The sequence below is a fragment of the Wyeomyia smithii genome, chromosome 3, assembly GCF_029784165.1.
Source record: "Wyeomyia smithii strain HCP4-BCI-WySm-NY-G18 chromosome 3, ASM2978416v1, whole genome shotgun sequence".
Classification (NCBI taxonomy): domain Eukaryota; kingdom Metazoa; phylum Arthropoda; class Insecta; order Diptera; family Culicidae; genus Wyeomyia; species Wyeomyia smithii.
Window position 1 is genome coordinate 199,487,995 of NC_073696.1, and position 24,701 is coordinate 199,512,695.

Sequence of the window (24,701 nt, forward strand, 5' to 3'; positions counted from 1 at the left end):
GTTAAGGTGAAACTGTTTTAAAGCCACAAATGGCAGGCTTCGAGCTACCACTTCGAATTTTCAAAGGCACAAAACTCGGTAATAGTCGGTATCACCTGTGAAAGCGCTATTTTATGTTTGCTGTGGTAAAGCAACCATCAAATAGCGTTTTTAACAGACTGTACCACAGTATAGAAAACAGTATAGACGTAGTCCTACGTCAAAAATCCAATCGTTGAAGAAATTCTGATCGATTTGTGATAAAAACTCGTGAATCTAATTTTGAATCACTAAAATATGAACGATCAAAACCTGTACACATTTAATTCATAATATATTAACACTGTAGTCAGTCACACTAAGCGCACGTGCAACGCCGTTTCAGATATAGACCCCAGATCGTTAATAATGGTTACTAATGGTAAGTATGTAGAGCACATGTATCTGAGATCATCTTGCAGCAAGTATCGAAATAAAAACACTAGCAGTCACTAACATTGGTGTACTTTTTATCCACACTACGAGCGCCGCCGTCGGTAGCCTGCCGTCATTACCAAACGACGGCACCAGTAGTGCCAATGCACTCGAAGCATACGGGCGAAGTTCGTGAAGTGTGAAAGTGAACTTGTTCCGCAGTTGCCACAACTCTAAGTCCTGAACAGATTGATGAATAAACTCAACCGACCACTTTCGGAGTTCGCCATACACCGTTAAAAGTGTGAAGTGAAGTAGGCCAGTAGCCGTCCAGGAAATGCTATCATACGCATTAGCAGCAGTCGATATGCTGCTGGAACTTTTCACCAAAGGATGTCGGATGGTGAGGCGTGAGTTTCACATGTAAGTTTCAGCAGCTTCAGCAGGTCTAACCTTTTCAAAGCTAGCGATGGCATGTGATAATTTGCACATTGTACAATCATTGCTCGATGTACTTCAGATATGTCATAACTATTTGTGCATCCTACACCCTTTTAAGGTGTTATCGGTTTTCCATACCACAATCGATATCTGTATAGATCAACAAACAAATGGTGGTAGTGGTGTATATACTTCCGCTTCGTAGTTCAGCTTTCTTCTCCAAGTGAGCAAAATCATATGACGGATGGATTACTCTTCTCTGCTCTCATCACTCTGGTCTGTCGTTAGGATTTTTACACAGAAACATATGGTAATCGTTATGAGGTCAATGTATATCACAATCTAATTTTACTTGAAAATTATAAAATTGGAACTTTGACTCAAAACATATTTATTAAAACCAGTGACTGCATTTGACTGTAATTTAAACGCATAGACTAACATGCCACAGATAGGGCAGACCCACCGCTAGGTGAATAGTGGTGTTATAATGAGCAAACAGCCGCACTTGATCAGGTTTTCAATCAACACTACTGAATACATTAAAGTCGCTTCATACGCGTTTACGCGGAAGTCGATGTTTACGCGATATGTTTTTAATCGGTTATTCAGAGTGTCGGTTAAATTTTGCGGAATCTGATTTCGGGAAATTTACTCTTTTTACCTGGACTTTTAATTTTTCCCTGTATTCAATTTTCCCAGGTGAAATTTTCTGAACACAGCTTTTCCAATTACTTTCTAAAATATTTGACAAACTTGTTGAGTCAAGTTTTGTATTTTTTACGCGCCGCATATCCCCCACGTAAAAAGCAACTGTAGTGTATGAACGAATTGGACTCGGGAGAGAGCGAGAACGCATCCATTTGTCTGCCGTAAAAAGCCTACAGACAACGATCAAGTTCAGTAACGCGAGTGTAATTACCCGCAGATTTCACTCATCATTTGCAGAAGTTAGTGCGGAGAACATGTTTCATTAAAACGGCGAGAGTTCAGGTGAAAAACACGTGCGTAAATTTGTGAACCGATTTTTTACTGTTGTGTCCTCGGAAGATTCTGTAAGAGCGTAGCGGTAACTCTGTGCTAACAGCGATAAAACCAGAGGCACAGCATAAGGCCATCTTTTACGGTCTCTACATATAAAGGTTTGTGCAAGGTTGAGTGATTGGTGAGAAAAGTTCAGCGCCAAGTTCAAGCGGATTTTCGTGATGTTGATAATAGGTACAGGTTTATCAAGGTGGAATGGTAACTTAGTTCGAGTGTAAAAATGTTCATCGGACATTTGGTTTCTTTTTTACTTCTGTAACAAGAAACAATGTCTAAGATCAAGTGACAGTGCTTCGACTATCGCACAACTTTCACTTTATTGCAAATGGAACTATCCACTCAAATACTGAAGATATATGTGAAAGTGCAAGGATTGTTAAACTATGTCAATAACAGTTAGCTCAGCTGCTTCTACGAGCTTCAGCGTTTATACGGTTATACGGTTATGTTGGCAGTTATTCTACAAGACGAAAACTGGTCAAAAACCGGATAGAAATTGTGAATTTCAAATTTAGTTAATTAAAATAGTGATACAACCAAATTAAGGCAGACCTTAAATTTTAATTTAAGTTTGGTATTACAATTGCAAAGTGTCAGCAAACCCTTTTGTTGGGTTCACAACAGCCTTCAGTGAGCAGTTTAATATCTGATTTGGATAACGAGCGCTCCGGAAATTGTTCGCGTGAATTCCGGAATCTGCGTAAAAAAACCGCGTAAAAAAACCCGCGTAAAAACCGCGTAAAAGCGACTTTAGTGTGGTAGTGTAACTGATGATTAAAAGAACTAGCTCACAGTATGCTTTCCAGGTTGTTTATGTTAATAAAATGTTCATGTTAATAAAAACTAGTACAAGAACAGTTATTAACAACATATGTAATTATGAATTTAGCAAATATTACAATATTTAATTACTAAAAAGAAATCACACTCAGTTTTTTTTTAGAAAGCTTACCGAACTTTCAAGCATTTCTACATAAACGTTCGTTACAATTTTCGTCTTCCGGAGATGTTAAAAAAAGTGGATTTCTCGGTAAAACAAGTCAACTGTCCGTTAATGATCGCTTTCCAAGCCGGTTATTAAGTTACAAATTTTCATCACATATTTATAGCTGCTTCGTAATACAGTCGAATTTCGCTGGTTGCACCGAACTCGCAGTCCAGTTAGTGTAAGACTTTCACTCGTTGAGCTGAGATTTCGAAGTTGTAAATCGATCGAGAAACACATCAATTTCTATATATTAGCTTAAAGAGTGTAATTTTCTGAGAAAACCTTTTTTATATTTCAAATTTTTATCATTATTCTTCAATTTTTAAATGAAGGATAAAAATCGCTCTAAATCGCTACAATGACAGTTGCATATGGGCATATGGGTAAACTGTCATTGTGGCGATTTCGAGCAGTGCTAACTCGTGAATTAAAAATTGAATGACAACGATAGAAAATTTTGGATATCACGTCTTGCTTAGAAAATGCAGCTCTTTCAAATGATATAAAAAACTGATTAGGCTGAACAACCCAACAATTTGTTGAAGCAATAAGCTCACCTTGTGGTGCTATTGCACAAGTGCTTTATAACGCGTTTCTGTTTGAAAATTTCCACGACATATTCCATCAATATTGTTCTTACATGAATGTCTGTCTGTGGTAATACCCATACGTTTAATGACATGAATCGTTTTGGAGATCAGAACCTTCAAATGAATACAGAAAGTACTTGATCTTTTTGGGAAACAACAAAAGCCTAAATTGAATAGTTGAAGAGGTTGTTTATATGACACGACCGAAAAGTTGAGGTAGAATTACGACAGCCTGTCTCATGTCAATGTTTTTCTTGCAACAGCTTTGGGAAAACGAACGATCTGTGCTTTTGTTGACCCTGTTGAATGAAAGATGAAGAGAAATTGTGTCACACATTGTGAAGTCATTTTTTACAAATAATAGTTGAAAATTTTTCTATAACTCGCACGTATATTCATATTCTGTTGTCTATCTGCTAGCTGTTATGGAGAACTAAGTAGCTTACTTGTTCTGAAAATGGATTTTCTACCGTTGGCGAGATAACAATAGAACGAAAATCATCCCACGTTATGCAAATGGCAATCTACAATGAAGAGAAATTAATTTCTTAGCGCACCAAATATCATTTGATTGCATGTGCAGTAGGTAAAACTTTTCTGACTCTCGTCAAAATATTACCAAAACCACACGCAACACGTGGTTCGATACGGAGCGTCAAGAGGTAACGGACGAGAAAACCGGCCCCGTGCTCGCCCTATGGTGGCAGCAAATCGTGTGACTCGCCAGATGATGGAGAGTTATCGAGAGGCTAGAGTGGCCGAAAAGAGACTTCCTTAACGCAAGAAACGTGAGCACTGCGAACGACCTCTTGTGTAGGTAAAAGCTAGCTTCTCCAGCCATGACACGAATAGTTTCCATAAAGTGGTAAACGGAACCAGTAACCGGACGGTGCCAATCCTTTCCCTGTGCAACGACAGAGAAGGGTACCCGATAACCGATGAGACACTGGTAGCCATGCGAAGGAAGCAATATTCCGAGGCTACTGAACGGCGAAGAGGAGAGAGCCATCGACAGAAACAAAAAAGAAATTGAGGAGTATGGACAAGCTGTGGATCCGCCAAGTTTGGACAAGGTTATGGAAGCTTTTAAAGAGTTAAAAAGTCACAAAGCAGCTGGACTGGACGACCTTCCAGCCGAACTTTTTAAAGCCAGGAGTGAGCATCTGTTGCGTGCAACCCATCGGCTCATCTCGGAAGTTTGGACCGAAGACAAACTGCCAGCTGACTGGATGGACCGACACGAATTTGCCTAGTCGATAAAAAGGGCAGGAAAGCTTTGTCCGAGAGTGCCAGTGCGATTTTTGGGAAGGGCGATCTACAATGGACCAAATGTTCACCTTGCGTCAAATCCTTGACAAGTTGAGAGACGTTAACTTGCAGACTCATCATCTGTTTATAGACTTCAAGGTGGCATACGATTCAGTTATGGCTGATAATGCCTGAACACTAGGTATAATATTCTGTCGACCAAATTAGGGTAAGCAAGCACTATGCGACCAATCTGATCAATCAAAATCTCTGTTTCTACAAGGTTTGACAATTTTCGATTCTACAATAGTTCGAATAATCAAACTAAAAAATTTTGCATTTGGGCGAGTGCATAGATGATTTTGCAATCCCAATTCCTTGGTTTTTCCTGATATTCCCTGAAATATAACATTATTTTCCTGATATTTTCTTGTATTCAGCACAAAAAAATTCAACGAATTTCCGGTTTTCCCTGTCATTCCCTGATTTTCCTGATCGAAAACTGGATTTCCTGACATTCCCTGATTATCCAGGGTTTTTCTAGGTTTTCGTCACTCTGCGTAATTCTACGTCAAAAAATTGACGGCAGACAGATTTTTATTGCCAACACCTCCACGCGTATGTGTGTGTGTGCATTGCCAAAATACGGTAGCTTTTCGCTGAAGGAAAATTGCCAATATAACTACCGCCACCCCACAAAGGTAGCTTTTTACAAGAGGAAGTAGTGCACTACCGCTGGCGCAACTCCGCACAAAGACAACTCTTTACTAGAAGAAGTAATACCGCTACCACTGACATTGCTGGTACCTGTTGCAGATTCCGTTGTTGGTACCTTCGCTACAGCCACCGTTGCTGGTACCCCTGCAGCTGGTGCCCCGCTGCTCTTCAGTTAGGACTACGCTAGTGGCCATCCACTAGTAAACTGATTGGTTTGAGCATAAGCAGGTTCTTATATGGCATTCCCGCTTAACAAGGCATAATCTTCTGTCAACCGTGTTAGGGAAAGCAAACTTGAAGCGTCCAATCACAGGTCGGAATCAGCGTTTCAACGAAGTTTGACAATTCTCAATAATAAAATAATATAGGTCAAATAATCGAACTTCAATTTTCTGCATTTGAGCGGGTGCATAAATGATTTTCCAATCCATTGTTGTAATAATGAAGGAAATGCGATTGAAACTGTTTGAGATTTAAAATGTTAGAAATGAAACTGAACAATTTTCGTGGCGTTCTTGATGTTTTTTACGCTAGATGAACTGTCGCTGATGCTTAACTAGTTCAGAGCAGGCTTTCCGAATTATTTTATAAACTTAAACTTATACAAAAGTTGTCAAGAATAACCTATGAAATTAAGGATATACCTTATATTAGCCAATAAGGAGGATTTTTGAGGTGCACAATGTTTCGAATAAATGTTTTTAGTAAGTTTCGAAACCAATAAGTACCGTAAAATGGGGTAAAATTGACATTTTTTTTTTCCAGTGTTATGTTTGTCTACGAAAATTGCATCAAAGGGCCATAGGACAGGTTTATATATACTGTTAGATGAAGGGAAATAAGTTTTTGCACACTTTTTATCAAGAATTTCGCATCAATGAAAAAATAACTTTTTTCGTGCCTCGATGTAACGTAACTCGATATAACGTAACTGTTCACATCACTGGGTCTAGACTGTACGCCACACGCCCGATCAGAAACTTCAACTATAAGGCGCCGGTCTGGAGTAGCGGGAGGTCATTCGGTCATTGATTGTTGACATCGAGAGTGGAGAGATAGGAGACAATAGAATGTGAGGCAGCGTGAAATTTAGAAACGATAAAAGCAAATTAATAATATAGTGAATATTAGATTAGTTTAGGAAGCAGTTACAGAAACGTTGCAAACGGTAGATTTATCGGTATCAAGTGATAGAATCATTATTACATTATTAAAAGTATTAAAATATTACTTACAACTAGGTTGGCAAAGACACACGTGTTAAAAGGAATTCTAAATCTAGTGACTAACTAATTAGATGGACGCTCTGTATACAAATGTGAGTAATCTACATACTAAAAGTCTGAAATTGAATACTAAAATTATACAATTAAATGACAGACTAGTGTTGGAATAAATAATTTGCTACCGAGCTCGTGCCGAGGTTAAGGAAAAACTATTAAATTGTAGGTAAAATATTATATACTGATAGAAACATCAAAATAATAAAAAATACATACATTGCAGTTTGAGCTGCATTAGAGCTGCTACAAAACTAGTGGTGCAATCCTTTTCATTCCTGTACAGTAACGAAGAAAAAGGTGCCTCGTATCAAGGAATGACTGTATAAAATTATCGAAATCGTGTTTTTTTTTTAAACCAAATGTCTTGACAACGAACAAAACGTCGAGATCAGGTTTTTTCCTAAAAAGTGTTTCCAGAAAAATCGACTTTCCGTCTTCCAGTTCGAAAGCCTACTGACTCGACGATTCATTTTTAAAACATTTGGCAGAAACAGTTTTTTTTATTCCAAAAATTTTATATTTTTTTTTCCATCGGCCAAAAATTTAAACCTTCAACGACTTTCGGATGTTCGATTGCAAAAGTTAAGTTAATCTTCTAGACCTTTTTTTGTTAGGGAATTAGAATTACGTTGTCCATTGATGTGAACTTTTGTAATATATCCCAGTCGATTGCTATACGTGTCCCCTTGCAAAATACAATGATCACTGTTGTTGAGTGATCAGGTACCTGCACGGACACGCTCCCAGTCAGGCAAAATATGGTTTTTGAAACCAATCACCTTCCCAGGATTCAAGGACCAAATCTCTTTGGGCTGTAAACAGCCGCTGCCAAGAAACCTTGATCTGCGTTTAAATAATGTACCACAACTGCACAGCAGATGTTCCGATGTCTCGCTTTCCATATTACAATATCATCCTGAACCCGGCCAATGTTCTTTGAATGATATCTACTCGGACAGTGCCCCGTTACTAGGCCGACGTATGTACAAAGAGCTCTTTTGTTAAGCTCTAGGAGCTTTTTCGAATGATTCTCGTTTGGTGTTATAAATCTTTTAGATTGGGAAAACTTTTTGACATTCAACCAATTGGTTATCACCTTCTGTTCTTCCCAGCGTTTAAACTCCATTTTCACTGCACAGTTTGATATATCGCAGAAAGGTTCTGGGCCGATAAACTGTGAGTTAGATCCTTGTTTTGCAAGTTCGTCTGCCTTTTCATTCCCACCAATGCCACAATGTCCTGGAACCCAATACACCTTTGCCAGGGATTTGTAATACAGAATTCTCCGTACGTGCGGAGAAATGAAAGACCACCCGAATTATCTGTTGCTAGATTGATTTTAACAAACTTCACTGAAACCCCTGAAAGAAAATAATTACTTTTGAGATTTTCTCTCTGTCTTCTGCTAGCTTTCTATGTCTTGGAAAAAAATCTTTTCTTGTTGCCTACTCATTTTACTGCAAACCGCAAAATTTTTTTTGAGAGGGCTAGAAATGACAACTTAAGCCCATATGAACTAGTCTACCACAACATGATCTATCACTACTCTCTCACATTCTGGAAGAACAAACCAACTGAGGGGGTACAATTGGTATAGAAAATATCACCAAAGAATACGCTGACAAAAAAGGTTGAGAACCGCTGTACTAGACAATTAGTAACACTTTCACCAATCATTTACTTTGAATGCTGAAGGTTCGGTAAGTGTTTGTTTTCACGTTCGCATTGAGAGAAAGTGATTGACGAACAATTTCCGGGAAAATACGAACTCATTCATACAGGTTTACCGCCTAATTTTATTCGTTTTCCTTGGTTTTCAATATAGTAACTAGCAAAGCAAAGCCTTGCTTCTACATTCCGATTCGGAACTTGACCTTCTTTTTTTTACACAAGACTTCGCAGTCAATTGTTCAATGTACAGGACAATTGCGGAATAAGCGCAACGATCCTACTGACACAAACAATCTCCACCGAGCCGAAACTCGAATCTAGGACGATTGGCTTTCTATGCAAGCAACGTATCTCAAGACCAACTGGAATGTGTACAAAATAATAGCTATTAGGTCATATAATGTGCTGAAAATAAACTTTAAAAACTCGAATTGATTATTATACGAATCAAGACGTGCTCGCCATTACCTCGAAGTTTTCAAGCTAACTTTCTCTCGAATAATGAAAATTACGTACGTGAAACTTTGATCGATTGTTTACTCCACCGGTGCATGCTTAGAGCAATATTTTGACCACTATTTCTTCAGTGGAGGCTGAGATTTTTACACTCAAAACCGTAAAGTGAAAAGAAACCTTATATTAAAATTGTATGAAAAAAGCCACAATTGCGATTCTTCTTCAGAGGTTGTATACTAGAGTGTCCCAAAAAAAATCGATGTTGAAAAAGTCAAGGTGCTCAGCCCCAAATTGAAAGATAATGTTGTTTATAGCATTTTTGTAGAACATTTCGACTTTCTAAAAGGTCGTTTTCAGGTTGCCCAAAGGCGATTAATGAAAAAATGACTTTTTCAAGCTACAAAACCACTCTTTTGCACTTTCTTCAAATCTGTTCGATTCCTACATTCTTCCATATATTTTTTTATTTTTGTGGGGTTGTTTTAGAATATTTTGCATGGTTTGGTTCAGCATCGCATTCAATTATTTGACTCACAGAGCCCATTGAGCATCACAAAAAAGTGAATTTTCAGTATAATTTTCAGATAAAACCCTTCAAAACGCAAATAAAAAGTTTTTTTGATCAAGAACTGAAATTTTTACTGCAAAGCGGAATTCAAGACGAAAATTTACATGAAAAAAGATATTTCATATCTTATCGGTGGGGTGAGATATCGGCGTTTTACATGTGATGGAAAACTATGCATTTTGTCAAAAATGCCACTAAAGCTCAATATCTCCATTGCACAGTGTTTTATTTTGCCGTTTGTGCGTATAATTTCCTAAATAGTGATTTAAATGTTGATTATAGCTATGAGGTATGTTCGGAGAAGTTTCAAGATATTCAAAAATGCATCTTTGAATGTAGAAAGAAGGGTGATCAATTCACCAATAAGTGAGATAAAAAATTGACTTTTTAATCAGAATGAGTTAGACGCAAGGTGTCTTCGACAAAGTATTAGGTTATCTTGAAACAAGAAACTTTACCGAAGACATCATGTTTCTATCTCTTACAGATTACGAACAACATTGAGCTTTCTATTAGAAGGCACGAAAATCATAATTTTCGTTCTAACTTTTTTCGCAGTTTTTTCCGAATTTTGAAACCTTCTACTAAGTTATCAGCCATCCGAAAATGCCTTTTTTTTCTGAACATTGTTATTTTTTAACTCCCAAAATAAAACAGTTATTTAACATATTTGTTAAAATGCATAGTTTTCCATCACATAGAAAAATGCCAATATCTCAGCTCCTCGATTAGATATCAAGTATCTTTTTTCATGTAAATTTTCGTCGTAAATCCCGCTTTGCAATGAAAATTTCAGTTCTTACTCAAATTTTTTTTTTGTGTTTTGTAGGGTTTTATCTAAAAATAATTAAAGAAATAATTTTTTTATGTTTAATGGGCTCTGGGAGTCAAAAAACTGAATACAATGCTAAACCAAACCAGGCAAAATATTCAAAAACATTCCCACAAAAATTAAAAAATGTACGAAAAAATGTAGGAATCGAACAGATTTGAAAAAAGTGCAAAAAAGTGGGTTTGTAGCATAAAACCAGTCATTTTTTCATAAATCACGTTTAGGCAACCTGATAACGACCTTTTAGAAAGTCAAAATGTTCTACAAAAATGCTATAAATAACATGATCTTTCAATTTAGGGCTGAGCACCATGACTTTTTCAACATCGATTTTTTTTGAGACACCCTATTGTATACCTTTTTGCTTGAAAGAAATGAGGAAAGTTAGATTTTTTTAGGTGTGTTCTTTTTTTTATTACAATTAGGTTGTTATTGTCAAATAGTACAGTTTTCCAACAACAACAAAATAAGTATTTAGTTGGTAACGTACATTAAAAAAATAAGGAAATCGACTTCATCCCAGACATTGAGAACGAATCATTATTACTCCCAGTCGTAGGAGAAGACGAAACATCACTATTTCTCACTATCACCTTTATGAAAAAATAAAGTATTTCAAGTGCCGGAATTTAATAAAGCCAACTATGAGCGAATAAAAAGTAGACTTCTTACATTGAATTTGCAGAATTTTATTAATACTGAAGGGCAATGAGGCAGCTAAATTTCACACAATTCTGCAGAATATAATATTAGAAACTGTACCAATGAGAAGAAGAAGAAACTGAAAAGTAGTAATTTCCCGTAACGAATGCATTTTGATGGAAATGTAGGCGAGAGCTTCTCCGAAATTTGTGATCTTTTTGCAAATTTCTTTCAGGAAGTTTACACTGCATTCTCTGAAGAAGATTGCGACCGAGACTTCCTTGCGTTCATCACCGGAATCTCCAATAATGTATCTGTCAATCAACTTTATCAACACGAGGTCTTAAACGCACTTAAAAGATCAGACGCATCAAAAGGGCCTGGGCCTGACCTATGTGCCTATTTTAAAATCAGGCGTGAAATTTGACGTTTGTAACTATCGTGGAATTGCCATTATCTCTTGCATTCCAAAACTTTTTGAATCACTTGTAAATGACAAAATTATTCAGCAAGTAAAAAACCATATCACTAGCAAACAGCATGGCTTCTTTAAAGGTCGTTCAACGACCCCGAATCTTTTGGAATTTGTAACTTTTATTCTCAACGCAATGGATAATGGTAGGCGCGTAGAAGCCCTTTACACTGACTTCAGTGAAGCATTTGACCGAATCGACATACCATTATGACTCTTCAAACTGCAAAAAATTGGATTGGCGCCTCAACTTCTGAGTTGGCTCCAGTCATTGCTAACAAATCGCAAACAAATAGGGCGCTTCCAAAACAAACTTTCAAACCCCATTTCAGTCACCTCTGGGTGCCCCAGGGTTCGCATGTGGGTCCACTTCTCTTCATATTGTATGTAAATGACATTTCCCTCTACTCAAAAAATACGCAGACGACATGAAACTCTTCATGGAAATCAGCAACTCTAGCGCGGCAGAAGAATTCCAGAAAGAAGTCAATTTATTCTATACACTAAGGTCGCTTTTTACGCGGTTTTTTACGCGGGTTTTTTACGCGGCTTTTTTACGCGGATTCCGGAATTTACGCGTTTTTTACGCGGATTCTGGAATTTACGCGTTTTTTTTACGCGGATTCCGGGGTTTACGCTTTTTTATTGAATTAATTTCGTATAAAATTTCATCTTTATCTTGAAAGGATGTGGCGAGGCGTGCTTCAATTACTTTAATTCTCTTCCTAAAAATTAAGAAACCACGAAAAAGTTCACTTTAAAAAAAAATAATTTTTTCCCCAACCAAACGAGAAGCGGGGGCCGCGACAAAAAACATCAAGTTTTGAAAAAAAGTGAGCTGATGCTGAGGAATTGTTTTAATTAAATTAATACCACCAATTCTTTTCTATCGATTTGGCTGTCGTCTTTAATCTACATAGATGTAGTTATATTTGATATAATATGGGGTTACATGACAAAGGCATAATTTTACTATCATTAACAGGTATCTAGAACACTCCACACGATATGTTTGACTTTAATGGTGACATTTGATTATCATTAGCAACTCCCCCGTGTGTCCTGCTTTTGACTAGTTTTTTTTTTTTCCAACAGCACGACCAATGTGCTAATTTGCGTAAACCAGCCGAATTAATTTTGTATGTATCTAGTTCCTGCGATGAATCTTTCGCTCTAATTGGCATGATGAAAGCGTACCAATTTTTCTATTGTCATGGCGAATGAAACGCCATTAACGTAAACTTGTTGGAGCTTGAAACGCCGCACGCTTTTTTCACGTTTGAATGTACATAAGGCTAAAGCCAAAAAATGCACCATACTAAATAAAGCTCCATTCCTCCAGCTGACGTCAAATAATAAAGTCGAAAGTGGCTTGAACCGATTCAATGTCACACTCTGCAGAACAGCTGATTTTTTCACTTGTTAGTTTGAATTATAAATAGCGTATCAGATGGCGAATTCGAAACAAAAATCTCGATTAGAAATAGATGTTACTTACCGTTCACCTGCCACGCTACGGTATCAAAACAGGTTATCTGTGATATTGCATGGCAGTATGACCACAGAGAACAGACGTTCATCTTCTTTTCAAAAGATGTGTAAAAACTTGCAACCGTCATTTACCACTAAGTGATAATTCTCCCGCTATGTGACGCTTTTGTCACTTACAAACCAAGCACTAATATCGATAAAATATCGACACAGCAATATTTATGCAGTGCAACTAGGGCACCATAAGACAGATGTCGTTAGTGTATTAACGTATTTTGATTCAAATTTTTACACACGATTTTCAAATTTCTTTATATGAACATGAATGTCTGTTCTCTGTGGTATTACGGTTCGGTAGTTTCCAAGCAGCTCCCTCGTAAATCTCTAACACAACCGAAAATGCAGTGGTGTTTTGATTATTCATTTAAAACTAACATTTTACTATTGATTAACGTAGACGCGTCCTGTTACAATACAGCTTATACATGCAAATAGAAATACAGTCAGGTTTTTTTACGCGGATTTTTTAATTAACGCGGTTTTTTACGCGAATTTTTTAATTAACGCGGTTTTTTTACGCGGATTTGTGAAATCACGCGGTTTTTTTTACGCGATACCGCGCTAATTCAAAAAAAAATTTCACGAATTTCCGAATTAACGTGGGTTGGAACCAGAAACGTTTAAGTGTTTATCTAGTAAAAGACTTAGTCCAAAAAATACTCTCCGGCCACCGAAAGATCCGGAATGACCGTCAAAGAGGACAATTTTAAATACTGGTTCTAGAGCGTCTCGGGTTTTTTCTAAAGCCCTTTTTGCTGGACTACTTTACGCGGATTTAAAAAAGACGTGTTTTTTTTTGCGCGGATTTTTGAATTAACGCGGTTTATTTTTACGCGGATTTTTGAATTAGCGCGGTATTTTTTTACGCGGATTTTCTAATTAACGCGTTTTTTTACGCGGTTTTTTTTTACGAGGTACGTATCCCCCGCGTAAAAAAAACCTGACTGTAAATGTTTTGATTTTTTCTATAATCCATAATTGATGATCAACACAAAGTTCAAAGAGTAATGGCTTACGATAATGATCGCTAATAGATCTGATACCTATATCAAGTCGGTAAGCTATTGAAAGTTATCTAATCGAAACAGTCACCGTTATCGATGACTACCTGGAGCAGTCCATAAGCGTTGTTTATAATGTCAAAATTCCATATTCTCACGCACTGTGAGACTTGCAATTTGAACCAACAATATTAATAGAAAACGGAACATGTTAACTATTTCATGAATAGTGACTGTTTGAACTATACTATACTATACAAAGCGAGCAAACTATCGAAAATTAGTATATCAAACACGTGTTTATTGTTTATACTAATATTGTCGTGTTTGGTTAGCATTTCTTCGATTGTTGTGAATAAACTACGTTTGTGTCCGCTCTAAAAAAATTAAATATTTCCACCGGTTGAGCAGCCGCAGCTCACAAGGTTTATGGGTCCGGTTTCGGTGTACTTTGGACTCACTTATGTAGGTACAATGAATGCTTTTGTTTCGACTAACGAATTCGCCAGCTCTTAATCAATTGTAATGATTATTTTATTTTAAGGCTGCCGGCCGTAGAACGGAACACTCTTTTTGGTCGGTTAGTGGTGGGATTAAGTAAACAGAGGTGACCTTTTTTTGCTAACCATTTTGTGCGAGCATCTCTAACAGGGTCGTTGCATCTTTTTTATTACATAACGGCGTTCCAAATGACGAAAGAAAACATCGGATCGTACATGCCATAGAATGCCATAATTTTTTGCGTTTATAAACTTGCAAAGTTTGTAAACTTACTCCAGTGTTCTGCTTTATCAAATAATTTCCGCTATTTACCATTCACTTTTATCATGTAAACACACTCGACCACTCACTTGAGAAAAGAATGCCACTATAAGCTTGCCCCTGATTAAAACTAAGTGATGCATATTTGCTGAGACATGTATGAAAGAATCGGAAATTTTAACACTTAAAACAAAACTTTACACACGATCTGAACTGATAATTTTTATTGCACTAGAATGGGTAAATCATCCATCATTGATAGCGAAGCAAATTTGTAGCAAAAAAATAATCACCACTTTTCGAGTAGTTTAAGAAATTCCTATTTAAATACAAGCGAATTTCGCACCAATCTAACCACCGTTCCTCTTATCTTTTTTTTCCACAGAATTATGAGCTATGCCATCCGGCGGCTGCTGCGTGGTGCAATGCACGTGTTCAGTTGGTTTGTCGTGCCGTACTCGTACATCGTCAGTGCCCGGGTACGACGCAAGTATCTGCCACCGCTGGACAACCCACTGCTCCAGATACCGGCCGTAACGTTGGCCGCCAAAATTCGCAGCGGTCAGATCAAGAGTGAAGATGTTGTCGCCGCTTACATTAACCGGTGCCGCGAGGTAAACCCGATATTGAACGCAATCGTGCAAGACCGCTTTGAGCAGGCTCTCGAAGATGCCCGACGAATAGATCAGGAAATTGCTAGTGGTCTGAGAACCGAAGAACAGATGGCGAAAGAGACACCAATTCTAGGTTTGCCGGTTACCATCAAAGAGAGTTTGGGAGTGAAGGGAATGAGTAATACAGGGGGAAGAAAGTTAAAGAAGCGAAGAATTGCTGAACACGATGCTCCGGTGGTTGAACAAATCAAAAAGAATGGTGGTATCATATTGTTGGTTAGCAACACTCCAGAGCTTTGTATGTGTTGGGAAACTTACAATCAATGCACTGGCCTAACAAAGAATCCGTACAATTTACGTCGAACTGTCGGAGGATCTTCAGGTGGTGAAGCAGCCTTGATAAGCTCAGCAGCATCCCTGATGGGTGTAACCACAGACATAGCAGGTTCGTCACGACTACCTGCTGCTTTTGTAGGCGTCTTTGGTCACAAACCGTCACCATTCGTTGTTTCTCCATACGGCCATCATCCATCATGCGAAGATGAAACATGGGGAAACTTCTTCACTCCTGGTGCGATGTGCCGATACGCAGAAGATCTCCCACTTCTTTTACAAGCAATGAGAGACCCAAAAGGAATAGCTGTCACCTTAGAGGCAGACGTGAACCTTACAAACCTAAAATATTACTACATGGAAAATGATGGTCCAACGGGACTAACAGAACCGATCCAGCCAGATATACGGGCCGCCATCGAGAGCGTCGTTAATCATTTCAACGCAGAAAAAGTTAACATTAAAAGGCTTATCTGGTCCCTGGACATTTCCATGTGCAAAATGCTGCGAATGAAGGACATTGAAACTATCTATACTCTGCAGACAGATGAACAACCAAACACTACGTTTGGAAAAGAGATTCTTAAGTACCTATGTGGATGCTCTGATTCCGATTTACCATCGGTGGTGATCGGGCCAATGCAACACATCATTCAAAACTATATACCCAACTCGAGGCTAGCCTTTCTGGATGAACAAACCGAACTGCTGCGAAAGGACTTTATCGATATGCTTGGAACTGATGGTATTTTCATCTATCCGGTATTTCCAAACACTGCCCATAGACATTTCGAAATCTATCACAAATTGGTCGACACAAGCTATCTCATGGTGTTCAATACGCTTGGACTTCCGGCAGCGTCCTGCATGGTGGGATTAGATAGGGAAAAATTACCTATGGCTGTACAGGTAAAGTCTAACGCGTATTTTTTGAGAATAATTTAAACAAATTGACATTTTGCTTTCCAGATTGTTGCTAGTCCTGGTCAAGACCATCTGATTCTAGCTGTCGCCAAAGAGTTGGAACGGAAGTACGGTGGCTGGGTTCCACCACCGGTCAGAAAGTAGTTATCAAATGGCCGGCTATAGCCGGCGGTGCTAGTGATAGGCTATAATGACCACAGAATATCACTGTGATAGACTAAGTGAGAGATTGTTACTATATTTTTTCTATTATTCAACCGTTTCATTCCACTTCCAAATTCGGTGATTTAAATAAACTTCAAAAGTATAAAATGCTTTATATTTTGTTCAATCTACCAAGGTTCGCGAGCGTCTGCGCATGAACCATTTCTAGTTTGCCGCCAAGGATTGAACGCAAAACCCTAAGCTCAAAAACACCAAGCGCTCGTCGATCGGCCTCTTTCAACGTCCACGCTTCATGACCGTAGAGGGTCACGGGAAGAATTAGTGTTTTGTAGAGTGCAAATTTAGTACAATTTGCAGACTGCGGGCCATCTGCTAGTAACGCAATCCGTAGAAGGCCCTCTTTGCAGCTGCTATCTGCCTTTTTATCTCACGTCTTACCTCGTTGTCACATGTCACTAATGTACCCAGGTAAATAAATTCGGCGACTACTTCAAAAGTTTCCCCATTTAACACCACCTCAGCACCAACATCCGTCGGACTACCTAGCTCTGCTCTCGCGGCTTCCCTCCTGGGAGGTCCGAAGGCCTCTTCCACTGCTCTACGATTAATACCAATGATGTCGAAATCGTCCGCCAAACCTAGAAGCATGTATGAATTTGAATTCAGCAGCCCAGAGACGTGGTGGCTCGTGCCGTATCAAGAATTTTCCTCCATTCTACTCGGTCCCGGGCTACTCGTCGCCAATTTCCTAGACGTCTCGATCCGCAGATCCTCGATCGCAGATCCGCCTCAACCTGGTCAAGCCATCTAGCACGTTGGGCCCCTCTATTCCTGGTGTGGTCCTTGAAGAGAACCGATTTTACCGCACTGTCGTCCGGCATCCTCGCGACATGCCCGGCCCATCGCAGCCTCCCGACCTTCGTCAGGTGTGCAAAGGAATGGAATCTCTCCAAGTAGTGTCTGTAGCTCGTGGTTCATACGCCTACGCCACTCTCCGCTTTCGGTTTGTACTCCACCAAATATTGTCCGCAACACTTTCCGTTCAAATACGGCCAGTGCGCGTATGTCCTCTGTGAGCAACGTCACGGTTTCGAGTTCATAGAGAACTACGGGTCTAATTAGAGTTTTGTACATCGTCAGTTTCGTGCGGCGGTGTGTGCTCTGGATCGAAGCGTCCTGCGAATGGCAAAGTAGGTTCGATATCCAGCTTGAATACGTCGTTGGACCTCCTTACTTGTGTTATTGTCGGCGGTTACCAAAGATCCCAAGTATACGAACTCCTCTACCACTTCGAGTTCGTCGCCGTCCATGACCACCGTCCGTGGGAGGCGAATGTTAGTTTCTTTCGAGCCTCTTCCTTTCATATACTTGGTTTTCGGCGCATTTATTTCTAGTCCAACTCTTCTAGCTTCCACTTCTAGTCTGGCGTACATTGCCTCCGCCGTCGCTGAGTTTCTTGTAATAATGTCCAGGTCGTCTGCGAAGCCTATGAGTTGACTACCTGAAAATCGTGCCTCTCGTTTCGATGCCCGCCCGTCGGATTACACCCTCAAGAGCAATGTTGAACAATGTGCAGGATAATCCATCTCCTTGTCTCAACCTTCTGCGCGCTTCGAAGGGATTCGAGAGTGTCCCTGACACACACACGTAACACATCACTCGGTCTAAGGTAGCTTTGATAAGTCGTGTAAGATTATCCGGGAAACCGTAGCCGTGCATTATTTGCCATAGCTGGTCTCAATCGACTGTATCATACGCTGCCTTGAAGTCCACTGAAACATGATGTGTGGGCACGTTGTACTTTGATCCGTAGTAGCGCGGGCTTGTGTGAAGCCCGCTTGATACTGCCCTACGAATTCTTTCGCTAAAGGAGATAGACGGCGGAGTAGGATCTGGGAGAGAATTTTGTAGGCAGCGTTGACCAGCGTTATGCCGCGGTAGTAGCTGCATTGTAGCCGATCGCCTTTTTTATAGATGGGACATACAACTCCTTCCATCCATTCCTCCGGTAGTCTCTCTTCCTCCGAAATCCTAGAGATTACCCAGTGGAGTGCCGTTGCTAGTGCCTCTTCTCCGTGTTTATAGAGCTCTGCCGAGAGCCTATCCTTGCCGGCGGCTCTGTTGTTTTTAAGTGACCCAATTTCCCGTTCGATCTCCAGGATATCGGGAACTGAGACACTACCTTCGTATGTAGGCACTCCAAGGATAACTTGCCTCCTTCCGTTGCTCCGCTATTGAGGTGCTCTTCGATGAACTGCCGCCACCTATCAACCACCTCGCGCTCGCTTGTGATCAGGTTTCCCTCCACGTCCCTACACATATCTGGACTCGGTGTGTAGCCTTTACGGGATTGGTTCACTTTTTCAAAAAACTTGCGTCTATCGTTAGCCCGAAACAGTTGCTCCAGCTCTTCACGATCTCTGTCCTCCTGCTGGCGCTTCTTCCTCCGCAGAATCATGCTCAACTTATTTCGTGCTTGTCGGTATTCGGCCGCGTTCTCTCTTCTGGCGATACTTAGATAATTTTTCCAAGCTCTTTTCTTCCTCTCCATCGCTAGCTGGCATTCCCCGTCAAACCAGTCATCTTGTCGGCTCGACGTTACCACACCTAGTGCCGCGGATGCGACCTCTCCAATGGCCGAGCGTAACTTCTCCCATCCATCGTCGAGAGTCGAAGCACATAGCTCTTCCGTGGAAGGTAGTGCCTCCTCGAGTAAGCGCGCGTAGTTCTCGGCAGCCTGCGGGTTGGTCAACTGCCGGATGTTTGGCCGGGGAGGACGGTCCTGACGTGTGTGAAATACCGTGGATAGTTTTGAGCGCACATGTACTGCTACTAGGTGGTGGTCTGAGTCGATATCCGCACCCCGGAGGGAGCGTATTTTTGTAATGTTTGAGAAAAATCGGCCATCAATGAGAACGTGGTCAATTTGATTTGTTGTTCAATGGACAGGTGATCTCTAGGTGGCATTGTGGATATCTTTGCTTGGAAAGAAAGAAGGTGCTTCTAATCACTAGGCCTCGGAAAGCTGGCAAGTTGATGCATCGTTGGCCGTTGTCGTTCGTGTCGGTGTATAGGCTGTGAGGCCCTATCACCGGTCCATACATGGCTTCCCTACCAACCTGGGCGTTCATATTCCCGATGATCTTGATGTCCCGTGACGAGCAGCCGTCGTATGTTACCTCCAACTGCGCGTAGAACGATTCCTTCTCGTCGTCATCCTCTGATCACGCGATCCTGCATTCTGCCCATAACACAAAAACCCGTTCCCAGCTCGTTGGTTGCCCCACCGCCCTGGTAGAACTGGGCCTTGCCTCCACGGACTTTCCACACTTTCTCACTTTTGCAACAGATCTCCTGCAGAGCCGCGATGCCGAACTTGCGGGGTTCTAACTGCTTGAGCAGCACCCTGTCTCCGTCCACAAAATTTAGCGACTTGCAGTTCCAGGTACCGAGTTTCCACTCGTGGTCAGTTTTTCGTTGCCTAGGTTCATGCCGAATGTTCCTTGTTATATTTTCTAGAATGTTCGTAGTGTAATTGAGTCTAGTGATGGGGCTAATTGAGTAGTAGTAGAGTAGTGTAATTGAGTCTAGTGATGGGACGCCTTCAAAGGAGGCACGCACAGCTTTTTTAGTTTTGTTGGGAAACCATGTTCGATCATAATTCGCCATAACTCTTTTCTCTTTCCTGTATCGTACGCTGCCCTAAAGTCTATGAACAGATGGTGAGTCTGCAAGTTGAATTCTTGAAATTTATCGAGGATCTGTCGCAGGGTGAACATCTGTAACGTCTGAAAAGTGCCGACCATCAATCAGAACATGGTCGATCTGAGAGCAGGCCTCTACATTTGGGTGTCTCCAGGTGTGCTAACGTATATTCCGGCGTACAAAATAAGTGCTACAGATGGCTGAAGCGAAATTGACAAGCCTCAGACCGTTGTCGTTCGTAGTAGAGTGGAGGCTTTCTCTACCAATTCTTCTGCCCGACTTGCGCATTAGCATCCCCGATGACGATATTGATGTCGTGTCCTGGGCACTCATTATACGTCTTTTCCAGGAACTTATAGAACTCCTCCATCTCTTCATCGGGTTCATCGTTGGTCAGTGTGTACACATTTATCAGGCTTTAGTTGAAAAATTTGCCCTTAATTCTCAACACGCATATACGGTCACTGATCGGTCTCCATCTAATGATACGCTTCATCTGTTTTCCTTTGAGCACGAAACCGACTGCCCTTTCTGCTTTCACGCCGCCACTGTAGTAGATGTGGTACCTAAATGAAGTGCCAGTAATTCTCCCGTAACCTCCACATTCACCTTCTGCAGCTCTCTAGCCAAGATACTGGCACGTGCCGATTCGAGTAGAGTCCTTACATTCCAAGTACTGAGTTTCCAATAATCGTTGTCCTTTTTCGTTCGCCGTAGTATATTATATTCGGCATGCTGCCTCACTAGTGCCGCAATACCTAGTCTCGAGACACGTAACTGCCGCTTTAGATATAGCTGGTGAGGCACCGCGTTTCGTAATTCAGCTGCTCGCTCCAAGTCAGACGCTGTTATACGCCGCCCCTAACAGCCGCGTACGATCCCCCTTCCCAGTCAGCGATCGGTTACCCAATCTCCGCTAAGGTTACTCTTATCCCGATCGGCACCTTGTGGAGGTTGTGATAGGAGTTGCTGGACAGAGGTGGATGACCACAATAGGGTCTCAAGTGACACGTGCCCAGCAATTTATCAACCGTCATCTTCTCACGATTTCCTCAATATTTTCGTGTTTGTTTCTCACGGTCTTGTTTGATTGATACTTTCTCGATATTTTTTCATTATTTTATCGTTGTTTCCATTCAGCTTTCTCATTATTTTATCGAAGATTCTCGCTGTTCTCTCTTCAGCTTGCAGTCCCCGTCTTATTCTCGCCATCCTCACACTGTTGTTTTCTTCACGCTTAGTCATTGCTGTTGTCTTACTGTTTTCTCACTGTTTCTAGCAGCCTTTTTACTGTGAATGCTCTCAGAATAGTTTCTCGCTATTTTTTTGCCTTGTTTTTACTTGTTGGTCATTGCTTACTTTTTGTTTCTTTCCTTTTCGTTCCCGTTTTTTTTTTGTTTTTTTCCGGTTATTTCATCATTGTTCTTCCACTGTAGCCTCTGTTTTCTCGCTGTTCGCCAGTTATCATCTCTTTGTACCTCATTTTGGCGGCGTTGGTTTCTCGTTTTTTTTTTTGCAGTTTTTTCAAATGTTTTCGGGTTTTACTTCGATTGTTTTTCATTTTTCGATGATTTTTTTTTTCTCGTTGTTATCTCTCTAATATGACGATGTTTTTCTTTCTTTGCCCACTCTTTCTTGCTATCTTCTGACTCCACACTATTTTCTCGTTATTATTTTACTTACTGGTTCATCGGTTATTATTAGTGCTTCTTAAATTTTTCTGACTGTTTCAAACTGGCTAACTTGCTCGTGTCTTTTCGTCATTTCTTATCTTTCTGCTCAGTTATCTTCTCATTTTTACCCTTTTATTGCTGTTTTCATCTTTAATGACCGTCTCATCATTGTTCTTTTGTTATATTCACACTTTTTTGCGCTTTTTGTTCATGATTTTCTCACTGTCTAATCGATGTTTTTGCCAATCTTCTTTCGTTCTTTTTCGCGCTTTGCTTAGTATTTGTTTTTAGTTTTTGTTTTTTTTTTTTGGTGATGTTAGTTTCATGTTTGCTATTCTCATTTAGTCCTTATTTCCGCATTATTTATTCGCCGTTTTTTGCTTTTCTCGTAATATTTTTAATTTTTTTATGATTTCTTTCTGGTTTTCTGTTTATCGTTGTTCTTCAGTTGTCTCATAGCTTTTGCTATATTTTTCTTTTTATTTTGTCTGCGAGAACCAACGCAATTTTTTTCATTCTCTCTATATTGTTTTCTTACTGGTTTCACACTCACAATTTGCACACTATCCTACCTTTTAACTGTTTTTCATAGTTTTCTCATATTTTCTTGCTAATTTTTTATGTCTTTGGGTTATTTTTTCACTTTTTTTTCATTTTTTATGTTTCATTGCTGTTAACCTGTTCTTTGATAGCTATATACTTGCTTTTTTTCTATTTTTTTCTCTTTTGTTTAGTTCTGATTTTTTTTTATGTTATCAATAAGTTTTTTTTCTTTTCCACCTGCTGGACTATATGCTCGGTAAATTTCCAATTAACTATTTCTCCAGTTAGTACATTTTTCGATCGTCAGCTCCACATTTACTGCTTGAAATAGAAATTAAAATAGCTTGACTTGCATTATAGTCATTGAAAATAACAAAGTTATCAATAGGTTTAAAAAAACGAATGAAGAACGCCTAAATAAAGAGAATAACTTTATTTTGGCATTCTGTATTCGTCTTTTTTGTTTATTCTCTTTTTTAAATATTTTCTGTCGCTGTAGCGAGTAAAATCTAAGTTTTTGTTTTCTAGCTGTTGACCGTTATTTCTTGCTGCTTTCCTGCTTTTTGTTGTTGTTTTTTATGGTAGTCTTGCTGTGCGAGGTGCCGACCGGGATACGAGTAACCTTAGAGGAGATCGGGTAACCAACCCCCGATGGAAACTTTGGCCGTATACTGACTAGGTTTCCTCATGTTAGGAGCGGCGTACAACAGCGTCTGACCCGGATCGGGTGACTTGGAGCATGAAATACGGTGCTTTGCCAGCTAAATCTAAGAGGGCAGTGCCGTCGCGAGGATAGGTATAAGATAATATTATGGGACGGAATAATCGGCATGGACCTAGGCGATCGAAAAAGAACAACAATTATTTGAGACACGGTACTTGGAATGTAAGAACTCTACACGAACCGGCATGCACAGGTTTCGTGGCTAGAGAGCTGCAGAAGGTGAATGTAGAGGTCGCAGCTATCCAGAACGTGAATTCCGGGCAGTAGATCATATTGCGAACACTTCATTTAAGTACCACATCTTTACAGCGGCGGTGTGCAAATAGAAAGAGGAGTCCGTTTTCGTGCTGGTTGCGAAGACTTACAGCGATTACCCAGGACATGACATCAAGATCGTCATCGGAGATGAAAATGTGCAGGACGGGCAGTGAGACTTCTTTCGCCCCGTAATTGGTAGAGAAAGTTTAATTTCGCTGCAAACGCTGTTATGGCTTGCAGTAGCACTTATTTTGCACGCCGGAATATTCGTAAGTACAACTGGATGCACCCAAATGGGGTGGCCTGCTGTCGGATTGACCATGTTCTGATCAGTGGTCGGCACTTTTCAGACGTTACAGACGTAAGGTCGTTCAGAGGACCGAATGTTGACTCGATCGATATCTCGTGGTATTCAAGATCCACGCCTGGTTGTCTAACGTGTTGAAATCAAAGACAACGAGGAAAATAAAGTTGAACATCTAGCAGTTATCAACTGGAAAAGTAGCTGCAGAGTACTCGCAGAAAGTAGCTGAGCGGATCGATGAGCAAGTTGGAGGAGACCTGAAAGAAGAGTGGAGACATACGATAGCGCGGTAACATTGGCCGCCTCGAAACTCAAGTCTTCCATGTCCGCTGGACCAGACGGCATTCCATCCGTTTTCCTTAAAAAATGCATTGGTAGTCTGGCTTCCCCGATGAGTCGTCTATTCGCTCAATCAATTCGCACTGGCGTCTTTCCCTCGGTCTGGAAATCGGCGTACATGTTTCCAGTGCACAAGAAAGGCCATAAAAGTAACATCGACAACTACCGTGGAATCTCCGCACTTTGCTCCATATCGAAACTCTTCGAGTTCGTTGTGTTTGAACCTACTTTCTCGTTCTTCAAGCAGTACATCGTCGACGAACAACACGGGTTCATGCCTAAGCGATCAACGGCCACGAATCTCCTGACGCTCACATCCTACGTAATGGACAGCTTTGACGACCAGTCTCAGACGGACGTCATCTACACGGACCTATCCGCCGCTTTCGATAAACTGAACCACCGAATCGCCGTGGCTAAACTCGCAAAGCTTGGCATCGGAGGCCCACTGCTTCACTGG

The 24,701-nt window shown here is 40.3% G+C and overlaps 1 protein-coding gene across 4 annotated transcripts; it reads left to right on the forward strand.

Annotated features, from left to right (window-relative positions):
• The first annotated feature begins 536 nt into the window (after nucleotides 1–536).
• On the forward strand, nucleotides 537–16,834 carry LOC129727687 (fatty-acid amide hydrolase 2-B). Of its 4 annotated transcripts, none has more exons than XM_055685736.1 (3): nucleotides 537–816; nucleotides 15,045–16,515; nucleotides 16,576–16,834. In XM_055685736.1, exons 1-3 carry the CDS (start codon nucleotides 731–733, stop codon nucleotides 16,672–16,674), a joined length of 1,656 nt encoding a protein of 551 aa, XP_055541711.1. In that variant the 5' UTR covers nucleotides 537–730; the 3' UTR covers nucleotides 16,675–16,834. The 4 variants fall into 4 exon arrangements, with proteins under 4 accessions (XP_055541711.1, XP_055541713.1, XP_055541712.1 ...); XM_055685738.1 differs by lacking the exon at nucleotides 537–816 and adding an exon at nucleotides 1,705–1,838; XM_055685737.1 differs by lacking the exon at nucleotides 537–816 and adding an exon at nucleotides 1,716–1,976.
• Nucleotides 16,835–24,701: the final 7,867 nt, after the last annotated feature.